Raw genomic sequence first — 12065 nt, 5'->3', positions numbered from 1 at the left:
GCTCGCAACTCAAAGCAAAAAATCACCCGAGAGACGGCTCGTATCTCGAAAAACTCGTTAGTCGGGACACTCGTAAGTCAAGGCCCCACTGTATAATAAAAGCCTAATATGCTAAGTGTCTGACTGTTCATTCAACAGTTTGACCAGTCACTGTGATGCACACTGACCACCAGGGGACAGACTCTCTGAGGGGTAGGTTAGCTTGCTGCTGGGGTCCGGCTAATCAGGACTGGGCCAGATGGGCTGGATACACCCTGAAGCTCTCCCATGGTCCTTCCCCAGCCCCAGCTGTGCACCAGTGCGGTCCCTCGGCCTCGTGTGTGCCCTCTCACAATCCAGGACCCCCAGGGGATGTTGGAGAGCTGGTTTTGGCCCGATCCCCACAGGCCAGGCCAAGGGACCCCACCAGTGCACAAATCTGTGAACCAGGCCTCTAGTGATATATAATTTTCATCAATGTGGACTCTTTATAGGAAATGGTATCCTTATTAATTCATCTTCTTTATGTTTCCTCACTTGAATCAGGCAAGACAATGATACATTGAGCTGGGAAGGAGGTATCACTGCTAGAAGCATATTGGGGTTGGCATTTTTTTAACTTTTCCAGCTCTGAGAGTTGATGCTGCCAGGAATAATCTTGAAATGCTGTCTTTTCCCCCCCTTTTTGGATATTAGAAACTTTCTTTCCTGTTAAAAATAGGTTTTCATAATGTACTCAGAGCTTTGACAAACCAAATAGAAAGAAAGAAGGGGAAGTGGACAGATGCTTAGCAGAGCTACCCTGCAGGGGACCTTCCCATCACCACCTGGGGGAACATGGACAATGGAGAAGCAAGACAATCATTCTGAAAATGTGTGGTGGAGGCGAACTTGGAAACTGATGTCCATCCAACACATCTAATTTTTTCAGATAGCCTGCATTAGCCAGACAATTACTGTACTTATCTTCTAATCTGAAAGAACAATGGGACCCCTTATGAAGCTAGTTTTAGGGTCTAAAGCTAATTTCTTATATTTTATCTTAGATGTGTTTTCTATAGACAAAGAAAGGTGAGGATAGAAACAATAATCTGAAAACTCTGAATAGTATGGACAACCTCCATACTGGCTTGTCCCTTGCACCACATTCTCTGCCATTAGCTTGTAGGTTACCTCACTGTCTTGTTTGCTGGATCTATGGATGCTGGGTAAAATTCAGAAAGGAAGCCATTTTCTGATAATCCATAAGCAAAAACAGGAAGCTCAATTTCCTGAGCACTTAAATGATTTTTGCTTTGATGGCCACAGATCATCTTGAAATCATTTTAACTCAGATTGAAATAAAACTTGGGAATAGATTGATATTTGTGCCAAAGAAAAGTCTGAAAGATTTCTACATGACAAATAACTTTATGATTTTACAATGATCTTTACAGTTAGGTTTCAAAGAACAGTTACCTAGGTAATTTTTAAATGCAGATAAAATATGTTTGAGGGGCATTTTTCTAGTTCTCAGAAAGAGCTATGACAAAGCTAACTTTACTTTGCTTTTATTGGGACAAATCTACAGAATGCTTTGGTTTCTAGTCCCCCTTTTCAAACAGCCAGCAAATGAGGACAGTAGCAAGACTTAAAAGTCTGTTCCAGCCCTAGCTGGTTTTGCTCAGTGCATAGAGCATCAACCTGTGGACTGAAGGGTCCTGGATTTAATTCCAGTCAACGGTACATGCCCAGGTGGTGGGCTCAATCCCCAGGAGGGGGTGTGCAGGAGGCAGCCGATCAATGATTCTCTCTCATCAATGATGTTCATCCTCTCTCTCTCCTTCTCCCTTCCTCTCTGAAATCCATCTACATATATAAAAATCTAATATGCAAATTGTCCCCGTGAGAGTTCGACCAGGAGACTGATTGCTTACTATGATGTGTGCTGACCACCAGGGGGTGGTGCAGAACAAAGGAAGGCCCTGGCCAGCAGCTGGAAGGCCCCGTTTGGCCCTGATCACCAGCTAGGCCTAAGGACCCTACTCATACATGAATTTCATGCACTGGGCCTCTAGTGAAAATATATTTTTTTTAAAAAAGTCTGTTCCAGAGTGTCTTTGAGAAATTATGTCCCTGTGATTATAATAGAAGTCCAGAATTTTATTTCTTTTTACAGAATTTGATTAGCTTCTCACTATGTCTTGGGTAGACAAAGTAAACATGGACTGTTGATATAGCCAAGAAGTAAAACTCAGAATTTGGAGGAGGAATGTATCTTACAAAGTAATTCTACACTACTATACCAAAGACATTCAACCTTCTCAAGAAATAGTTCCATACTGTCATAATGTGCAAAGATCTAGGACAGATTTGTAATTTATTTTTCATCTTGTTCAGCTATCCATCCATCCATCCATCCATCCATCCATCCATCCATCCATCTATCCATCCATCCATCCATCCATCTATCTATCCATCCATCCATCCATCCATCCATCCATCCATCCATCCATCTATCCAACAAATACTTGTCAGTATGTGAGGGGCTGAGCATCAGCTGTGTACATTGTTTTCACTTTCCTTAGTAGAGCAATCACAGAAGAATAGACTATTATACTGAAGGTCAACAATAAAATACTAGAGCTGCTTTGTTCTTTCCTCCAGGGATGTAACTGGACCCTCTCAGATAATCTGTAGAGCCCCACAAGCATAACTTGAAAGCTTCTTATCAAAGACTAAAGATGTGAGTCTTGTCCTGTTGAAATCCAATATTTTTGTTTTGTCAACACAAATCAGTAGAACTGGATTTCACCATCAGAATAGGCTGAAAGATTAAAGTTCTCTGATCAACTATGGCTATGTCAGTCACAAATGTAAACCTTGGGGGTCAGGAAATTTGAGTATGATGGCTCCAATCAGACTTTCTAAATGTTAGGGTCCCGTGGGCCTCCGAGACCTGGTCTGGACTTCACATTGGCATACCTGAGCAGTAGGTATAATTGAAGCCCTGGTTCAACTTGGCAAGACCACATGAGCTTGTTATTCAGAGCAATACCTCTCCAGCTTCCAGTGGGCAAATCCATCATTCATGGGCCTGAGGAAAATGTGGTCTGGCATCATTGATTTTATATACAAGGTTTTAGTGAAAATGGAGTACTTGTCAGTTCCCAGTCACTGGCAGCATGCGTGCCTGGGCAGGACTGGGAAAGAGCACCGTGTATGTGCTCAGAGGATCTGGGTTCTGGTCCAGATGCGGCCAGCCACCACTAGGTAAAATGTGGGCAAATGTTTAAGCTACACTTGATCTCAGTTGCCTCCTCTGTAAAATGAGGGAAATCATAACCTCATTGGGCTTGTGTGAGCAAAAACTGCATTGAGGGTTTGTAATGTGCCTACCATGATGTCAGACACGTAGTAAATATTCAATGAATGTTTAGTTCTTGTGATATTATTATTATTATCATTACATATATGGCCGTGTCATTTGGCTGTTCTTAGCCTGAATCTTCACTAGAAAATGGGGATAACAGGAGTCCCATTTCTGTCTTTGAATTATTTTAAAGATTAAATGAAATATGTATTAGAGGCACTTTTTAAACCCCAATAATAATATGCCAGACAATGTTTTATAAAGAAAACAGCAGTATCCCCTGTCCTTAAGGAGATTACATTCCAGGGGAAAAACACACAGATAATACATATAATTAATAAATAAATTATACACTATATTTGAGAGTTACAGGTACCCTGGAGGGCAGGTGGGGCATAGTCCAACATGTTGGCTAAGGGAATTATGATTTCAATAGGGTGGCCAAATGTGCCTTTGATACTAAGGCATTTAGGCAAATATGTAGAAGTGAGAGAATGAAGTGAGAGAATGAGCCAGAGATCTGTGAGAAGGGTGCCCCAAGAGGTGCAGGGTTCAACTTGTCAAAACCAAAAATGCCTGCTATTTAGAGAAATACCTCATGGATTTAGAGCAACCCTCAAAAAGGATCATGCCCATCATGTTTAGGCCATAGCCTTCAAACAAACCCGTGTCCCCAGAGCAGAGAGAAGGGTGGTAGCAAATGAGGTCAAAACTTGATTGCGAGGTTGGGCAGGGCAGGCTGGTTAGTTAACCATGATCACCATTCTAAGCAAAGTGTCAGACTTCCTTTTGGAATGTTTCATCAGCAAAGACTTAATAGTTGTGATAAGATGCAAAAAAAGTATGAGTTTTAGAGTCAAACACATCTGGGTCACACGTGTGTGATTCTGAGCAGGTTTTTGGCTGTAAAGTGGTACAATAGCTGTACAATTGTTATGAGGCTTATAAATAATGTAGGTAGGTCAAGAGCCAAGTGCAGTGCCCAGCACCCTCTTCTGAGCTCCCTAAATGGCAGTCAGCACTGAGATGACACAGAGCTGCCCCTTTTCTTCATTCACAACTGTGCTGGGAGGGACTGAGTTTTGGCTTCCTGGGGCCACCTTGTTGTTCATATGATTTAAGTCAGTGCAGTATCTCAGACAGTCTGGCATATCTATCACTGGGTCTGCTGGACTGACTGTAAACCAAATAAGAGTCAAGATATGACCTGGACCTTTCATAAGCTTTGTGCTGTTTTTAGTCATAAACATTGCTTTAGTCTTGTATTAAAGTCAAATGGTTACTTTTAAATTAGTGGTATTTTCATGACAAAAAAACCAGCTATTACTGACTTGACTGAGGGAACTTGCAGCTGACAATTACAAACTAAAGGGACCTAATTGTAGGTGTCTGTGTTAAAGAGTGTAATGTGTGATTAACACTGTTGTTCCATTAACTCTAATCCCAATGATGGGTATGTGGTGAGACTGAGATTGTCTTTCAATAATCCAGTTCAAGCCTCCTTACTTCCTGCTCAGAATCTTGCATCGATTGGCTTTTTGTTCCCTCCATTTGGCACCTTGCACTTCTCTAACCACTATTGAAAACAGCAGCCTAGTTGGTCACTCTAGAGCAATATTCAGATCACAGCAGTTACTGGCTTTAAAATACCCATTTGCGCTGCATTGCAACATAGAATAAGGTCTCTCTCTGGAGATGGAAGCCTGCTCAAATTAAATGCTATTTCAGGTATTCAGTTCCATCTACTCTAATGTTGTTGTTTTTTTAAATACCCTGACTGGAACTTCTGGTCAAGATGGCATACTACATAAACACTGGGTCCACCTCCTCCCATTACCACATCCAAATTATAGCTAAATTATAGAACAACCACTTAAACACTAGCTGAACAGAAATTCTATAACTAAGCATATAAAGGAGAAGCAACAGGGAGCCTGGTAAGAGGAGTAAAGACATGGAAGCAACTGGTCCCACACTCACATGTGGCAGTAAAGAATCAGGAGGGATAGCTCAGCTGGGAAGATCCCAGTAGTCAAACACTGGGCTCCTCAGCTCAGAGCACCAGTGCCAAGAAGAGGAGTCCCCACATCAGTTAGATGTGAAAACCAAGGATTCCTTCCAGATGAGGCAGAGGGCTGCTATAGACCCAGGAGTCCTCTTAACGGGCCTGCACACAAACTCACCAGCTCACAAACACTGGCCCTAAGCTCCAGCGAAGGGAAAGCATCCACAAAGCATCAGGGACATACAGGGAAGAACTGAATTGTCTGGTTTCAAGAGGAGGCTGGGAAGGGCAGTTTTCTCTAGGACTAAGGCTCAGGCAGGTACCATTGTTTCTCTGTTGAGCCCTCACCTCACACAACCTGCAGGTGCAGTCTTCCACCAAATCTGAGTCTGCATTAACTGATTAACACTGTTCTTGCCCCACCCTGGTGATTCTCTGAGTACCTGCCCCACCCAATCCACAGATCCTCTTTAAGAGGTAATCCAAACAAGCAGCCAGCCTGAGTCTACACTGTGGACTTTCATAAATTTCTCTAAGATACCAAAACCCAAACAAGCAGCAGCTGGCCTCGACATGCTCCATACCTCTGGCTAAGTGACCCCAAGCCCTGTACTGTGGCAGGTGGTCTCAGTTCATAGCATAGCCATTCCCAGGCACTTCCAAGCCCAGCATAGGCATCTAGCAAGTGCAGATCGCTTTGTAACTCCTACCAGGTGGCCCTGGACTGGACACAGGCAGTGGCTAAACTTGGCCTTACCCAGAGTCCCTACCCCAATGCCCCAGAATCAATATACTTGGTGGCAAACTTCAGACCACATAAGAAGACCACCCAATTAATACCACAAACATCACACCCAAAGGGCAGACTTGACACCTGAGCCTGCTAAAGTGAATTCCACTCCATGGGGTAAGCCCCACACAAAAGCTTGTCTGCTATAGTCATGGCCAGTTCTCACAGCCAATCAACCTAAGGGTCAATCCCACCCACTGATATGCCAACAACATTCAAGTCTCAGACACACAAGATACACTCCTGGAACACTTCGCTCAGGGGACTAGAGAGACCGCAAAACTAGTCCCACAGGACACCTACTGCATGAGGCTACTCTGCTAATACTGGGACTCATAACAGATCTACTTAATACATAGAAACAAATACAGGGAGACAACCAAAATAAGACAAAAAAAATGTGCCCTAAATGAAAGAGCAGTTTTGGCCAAAACTCCACAAAAGAAACTAAACAAACCGGAGACAATCTATCAGAGGGGGAGTTAAAAATACAGCTGATGAGGCGTGTCCATGAGCTCAGAGGAAGGATAGGGGATCTTAGTGGGAACTTCAGCAAAGAGATGGAAAGCATGAAAAGGGAGGTGGAAAGCATAAAAAAGGACTAGTCAGAAATGAAGAATGCAATAACTAAAATTAAAAATATATCAGATGGGACCAATAGCAGATTAGACTAAATAGATAATCAAATCAGCAATTTGGTAGACAAGGTAGCAGAAAATACATTTAAATAAGGATAGCTTAAGGGACTTCTGGGACAACTCTAAGTGTAACAACATTCATATCATAGGGATCCCAGAAGGAGGAGAGAGAGAGAGAGAGAGAGTAAGGATTGAAAACCTATGTGAAGAAATAATGACAAAAAATTTCACTAGCCAGGTAAAGGAAATACACACACAAATCAAGAAATCACAGAGTCCCAAACAAAATGAACACAGAGAGGCCCACACCAAGACAAATCATAATTAAAATGCCAAGGATTAAAGACAAAGAGAAAATCATAAAAGTAGCAAGAGAAAAACAGTGACCTACAAGAAAGTTCCCATTAGGGTATCACCTGATTTCTCAACAGAAACTTTGCACAACAGAAGGGATTGGCACAAAATATTCAATCATAAAAAGCAAGGACCTACAACCAAGATAACTCCATCCAGCAAAACTATCATTTAGAATCAAAGAACATATAAATAGCTACCCAGACAAGAAAAAGCTGAATGAGTTCATCACTACGAAACCAGTATTGTTAGAGGAACATTTTTAAGGAGAAAAAAATTTTAAATTTAAATGAGAAAATATCGCAAAAAAAATAATTCTCACTGACAAAAGCAGTGGATCAACAAACACTAAAACTAGTATAAAGCTTAAAAGGAAAATGTAGGGTCCAGCTAGTATTGCTCAGTGGTTAAGCATCAACCCATGAACCAGGAAATCATGGTTCAATTCCCAGTCAGGTCACATGCCAGAGTTACAGGCTCAATCTCCAGTAGAGGGCAGGCAGGAGAAGCCAATCAATGATGTTTCTCATCATTGATGTTTCCATCCCTCCCTTCCTCTCTCTCTCTCTCTTAAATCAATAAAAATATTGTTTTTAAACAACAAATGTTAGAAGATCACATATAATTTTAACAGTAAATTAAAGAATTCACACAAATACACACACACAAAAAGAAATAAAAAATAATGACAAAACATAAACATAGAAGGGGTGAGTAAAAGTGGTAGTAATTTTAGAGTGATGATCAAGTTAAAATAGACTATTATAGATGTAGCTTGGTATACATGAAGTACATGGAAACCAAAAACCAAAAGTCTACAAGAGATATTCAAGAAATAATGAGAAAGGAATCCAAATACAACACTGCAAAAAGTCATCAACATGCGAGAGCAGAGAATCTATAACAATAAAAGCATAATATGTTAATTAGAGCAGACGTCCTTCCGGACGTCCTTCTGTCCTTCCAGATGCAGCCGGAAGGAAGCCCGAGTTCCAGCTGCCAGAGAGAAGCCAGTGCTGGCACCTGGGTCTACTCTGGCACTCATTTCTTGCATCAGACCTCTAGTAAGCAATGGGGAAGAACTATAAAAACAGAGAACAATTAATAAAATGGCAGGAACTACATACCTATATATTACTTTAAATGTAAATTGATTACACATATCTCTATATAACTATATATTACCTTAAATATAAATGGATTAAATGCTCCAATTGAAAAAGGATTGGCTAAGAAGATGTAGTATATATAGACGATGGAATTTTACTCAGTAATAAAAAAGAATGAAATTTCACTATTTGTGACAACATAAATGGACCTAGTGGGTATTGTGCTAAATGAGATAAGTCAGATAGAGCAAGACAGCTACCATATGATTTCACTTAATGTGGAATCTATAAAACAAAATAAACAAACAAAACAGAAACAAATGCATAGATAGAATGAATAAACAGATGGTTGCCAGATGGGAAGGAGTTTGGGGAGCTGGGTGAAAAAGGTGAAGGGATTAAAAAGTAAAAATTGACAGTTACAGAATAGTCATGGGGATGTAAATCACAGTGTAGGGAATATAATCAGTAGTATCTTAATAACTATATATGGTGTCAGGTAAGTGCAAGACCTATTGGGGGAGTCACCTTGTAAATTATATAAATGTCTAATCACTATGCTACACACCTGAAATTAATCGTAATAATAAAAGCATAATATGCTAATTAGACCAGACAGCTGAACCACCTTCTGGATGTCCTTCCAGAGATCCTTCCAGATGATCTTCTGGACAAAGCCAAGGCTGGGAGGGCCGAGGCAGCTGCTGCGGCAGCAAGGGCCAAGCCCCTTGCACAAATTTCATGCATCAGGCCTCTAGTATAATAATAAATGTTAACTTTAATTGAAAAATTATAAATTGTTTTAATAATTTTAAATAAATAACCTTATTTAATATTAATAATATAATATATTATTTAATATCTATAATAATAAAAGCATAATATGCTAATTAGACTGGGCAGCCAAATGACCTTCCAGACATCCTTCCGGATGACCTTCCGGATGAAGCTGAGGCTGTGAGGGCCGAGCCCCTTGCATGAATTTCATGCATTGGGCCTCTAGTTAATAATTTAATAATATAAATAATGTATTTAATATTATTAAATGACAGTCTCCTTAGAGAAATGGCTGATTCTAGGACCAGCATAGGACATAAATGAGGTAAATCTGGAGGGTCTTGTAGCACCAGAAAGTAAGGAAGTGCCCAAGAAAAGGGGAAAGGGGAATACATAGAAATCACCTGAAGGAGCTCACAGTGGCCAAAGTTGGAATATTTTGAGCAACATACTAAATGCAATAGTGATGTGCCCCGGCTGGTGTGGCTCAGTTGGTTGGAGCATCCACTGAAGGGTCACGGTTCGATTTCCAGTCAGGGCACATATCCAGGTTGTGGGTTCGATTCCTGGTCGGAGAATGTACAGGATGCATCCGATGGAAAGTTTCATCCAACTCTCACAGTCATGATGATTAAAAATGTCTACAGTTTTGTCAAATACCATTAGTGGGTAGGACAAATAGTCAGACCACCTCAGCCCCCACCCCTGCAGTGAGGAGCACTGATTACACTGTGCATTTTAGGACAGGATGGAGCTGCCTTCAGTCCTCGCTCCTTCCTCCCCGCCCCCTCCTTTTATCAATGATTTTTTTTCTTTCTTTTTTCTTAATTTCTTTTTTTCCCCTTTTTAAAGTGCTCCCCTACAGTTTATAACACAGTAACTTGTATATAGTGGTTGCTTAGCAAATGCGTGATGCATTTCTGCCAACTGAATCCTAAATGCCAAGAATCATAAATGTTATGGCTGATTCTTGTCAAAAGAAAAACAGTTTTTCTAAATGCAAAGCTTGATGTTGGGAAGATAATTTCTGGTTCTTGGTCACTTGGAGTGTCATTTATGTCCCCTGGGAACGGGATGCCCTGCAGGCAGGACAGGCCCACCTGAATGCTCACCAAACCTCACAGTCAGGCAGTGTGCCTGGGAAGAACCCGGAGGGGAGGGAAAGACATGAGTAGGTGCCAAGGAACGCTGAGGAATGCATGGCTGGCCTGCAGCAACCAGCGAAGCCTTCTGCTTCGGTCTCTGGTTTGAGGTGCCATTTACAGCATAGACCTATTTCCCCAGCGGTTATTCCCATAATTTCTGGAATGGATCTGGATTGGGGAAATGACTCCCAGTTAGATGTTCTATGGAGCCCCCTTGAGAGAGGGCAGGTTGTGGGAGGGAGAGATAAATCCTGGGCAGTCCTCCCACCTCTGCAGGCGCTGCATCGCTGGAGGAGCAGGTGCGTGCCATTAACGGGAGCGCAGAGAATTGCAAATCAAAGGTAACTCAGGAGTGAGCTCCCATCGTCTCAGGCACTCAAGTCAGGCCACCCCTTTCTCTGTGGCAGCCCCAGGCGCTCACTGAGCTCGGCCTTTCAGCCCGCCAGCCCCGAGTCGCCCTCCCTGGGCCTCTGTGTGGTACCTTTGTTGCATTTGAAGTGTATTACAATGCCGTTGTCCTCCTCAAGATCACACAGACCTTGTACGTAATTGTGTCTACATGTATATGTACATGTTACATGGAGAGGGTGGGAAGAATCACGTAGGAATTAGATCTCAGGGTGGCTGTTTCTATCATTTCTCTCCCTTACACCATTTCCCCAGCCTTCCCCTCGGATCCCCACAGGCATAAATGGCCGCTTGAATCCTCTCTCATCAGATGCCCTATTCTTTCTCTCTCTCCAGAAGGAGGGACGTGTGAAGTGATAGCCGCACACAGATGCTGTAACAAGAACCGCATTGAGGAGCGGTCGCAGACGGTGAAGTGCTCCTGTCTACCTGGGAAAGTGGCCGGAACGACCAGGAACCGGCCTTCCTGTGTGGACGGTGAGTCACTGGTGTTGCCTCTCTCTCTGGGTGCTCACCTGGGGTTGGGCTCACCGGGCATAACGTGTATTTCTGTTTCACCTAAATGAGGCCCAGGATAGTGAACACGGCGCATCCAGAGTAAATGCCAGCCCTCAGGGTAGAGTTTGAATTCTTGTTTCTCAGGCTATCACATTTTTAAGTAGCTCTATTTTAACAATTTTAGAGAAGAAATGTGAGAATCCAGCTCATTTGGGAAGTGATTGTGGATTGAGGTTGCTTACAATGATGAGGGTGATAATGGTAGTAAAGAAAACAATACCTAACATTCATTTAACACATATTTAATGAGCATTTACTATATGCTCGGTGCTTCACATACATTCATGATGGAGTGTGCCACGCACTGTCCTAAACACTTCTCATGCACTAGATCATTTGCTCTGCAACAAATTACCCTCCACATTTAGCAGCTTTAAACAGCAGACATTATCTCAGTTTCTGTTGGTCAAGAATTCACCTTTGCTGGCTGGTTCTGGCTCAGGGTTTCTCCTGGAGTTGCGGTCACAGCCTGCCTGGTAGTGGAAGACAGCTCTAACATGGCTCACTCACCTTGCTGTGGATAGGTGGCCCCAGCTCCTCCTCAGGGGACCTCTCTGTAGAAGCTTGACATCCTGACAACATGGCATCTGGCCTCCCCCATAGTGTGTGAGCCAAGAGAACAATACAGAAGCCAAAATGACCTTTTGACAATCTAAGCTCAGAAGTGACACGTCATTGTTTCCATGATAACCTATTGGTTATACACATCAACCCTTGCATTCAGTGTGGAAATGGGCCAGGGCATGAAGACCGTGAGACAGGGACCCCGGGCACAGGCACACTTGCCCTGCATTTAATTCATGAAGAAAGTGAGGCTTAGAAGGGTTAAGTAATTTTCAGTGTCTCATGGATGATAAGTCGTAGCTCAACTAACTCTTTTTCTTTTTAATATATTTTTATTGATTTCAAAGGGGAATGGAGAGGGGGAGAGAGATAGAAATATCAATGAT

At 42.3% G+C, this 12065-nt stretch overlaps 1 protein-coding gene across 1 annotated transcript in view; it reads left to right on the top strand.

Moving 5' to 3' along the window:
* TAFA1 (TAFA chemokine like family member 1) overlaps nt 1-12065 on the top strand; it is a 503532-nt gene that overhangs the window by 381434 nt on the left and 110033 nt on the right. Inside the window, exon 3 of the mRNA XM_036331612.1 lies at nt 10894-11034. Coding sequence (XP_036187505.1) covers nt 10894-11034 — 141 coding nt within the window. The remainder of the gene's footprint in view (nt 1-10893; nt 11035-12065) is intronic.

This window comes from Myotis myotis, unplaced genomic scaffold, assembly GCF_014108235.1.
Source record: "Myotis myotis isolate mMyoMyo1 unplaced genomic scaffold, mMyoMyo1.p scaffold_m19_p_13, whole genome shotgun sequence".
NCBI lineage: Eukaryota > Metazoa > Chordata > Mammalia > Chiroptera > Vespertilionidae > Myotis > Myotis myotis.
This window is presented reverse-complemented; position numbering and strand designations above follow the sequence as displayed.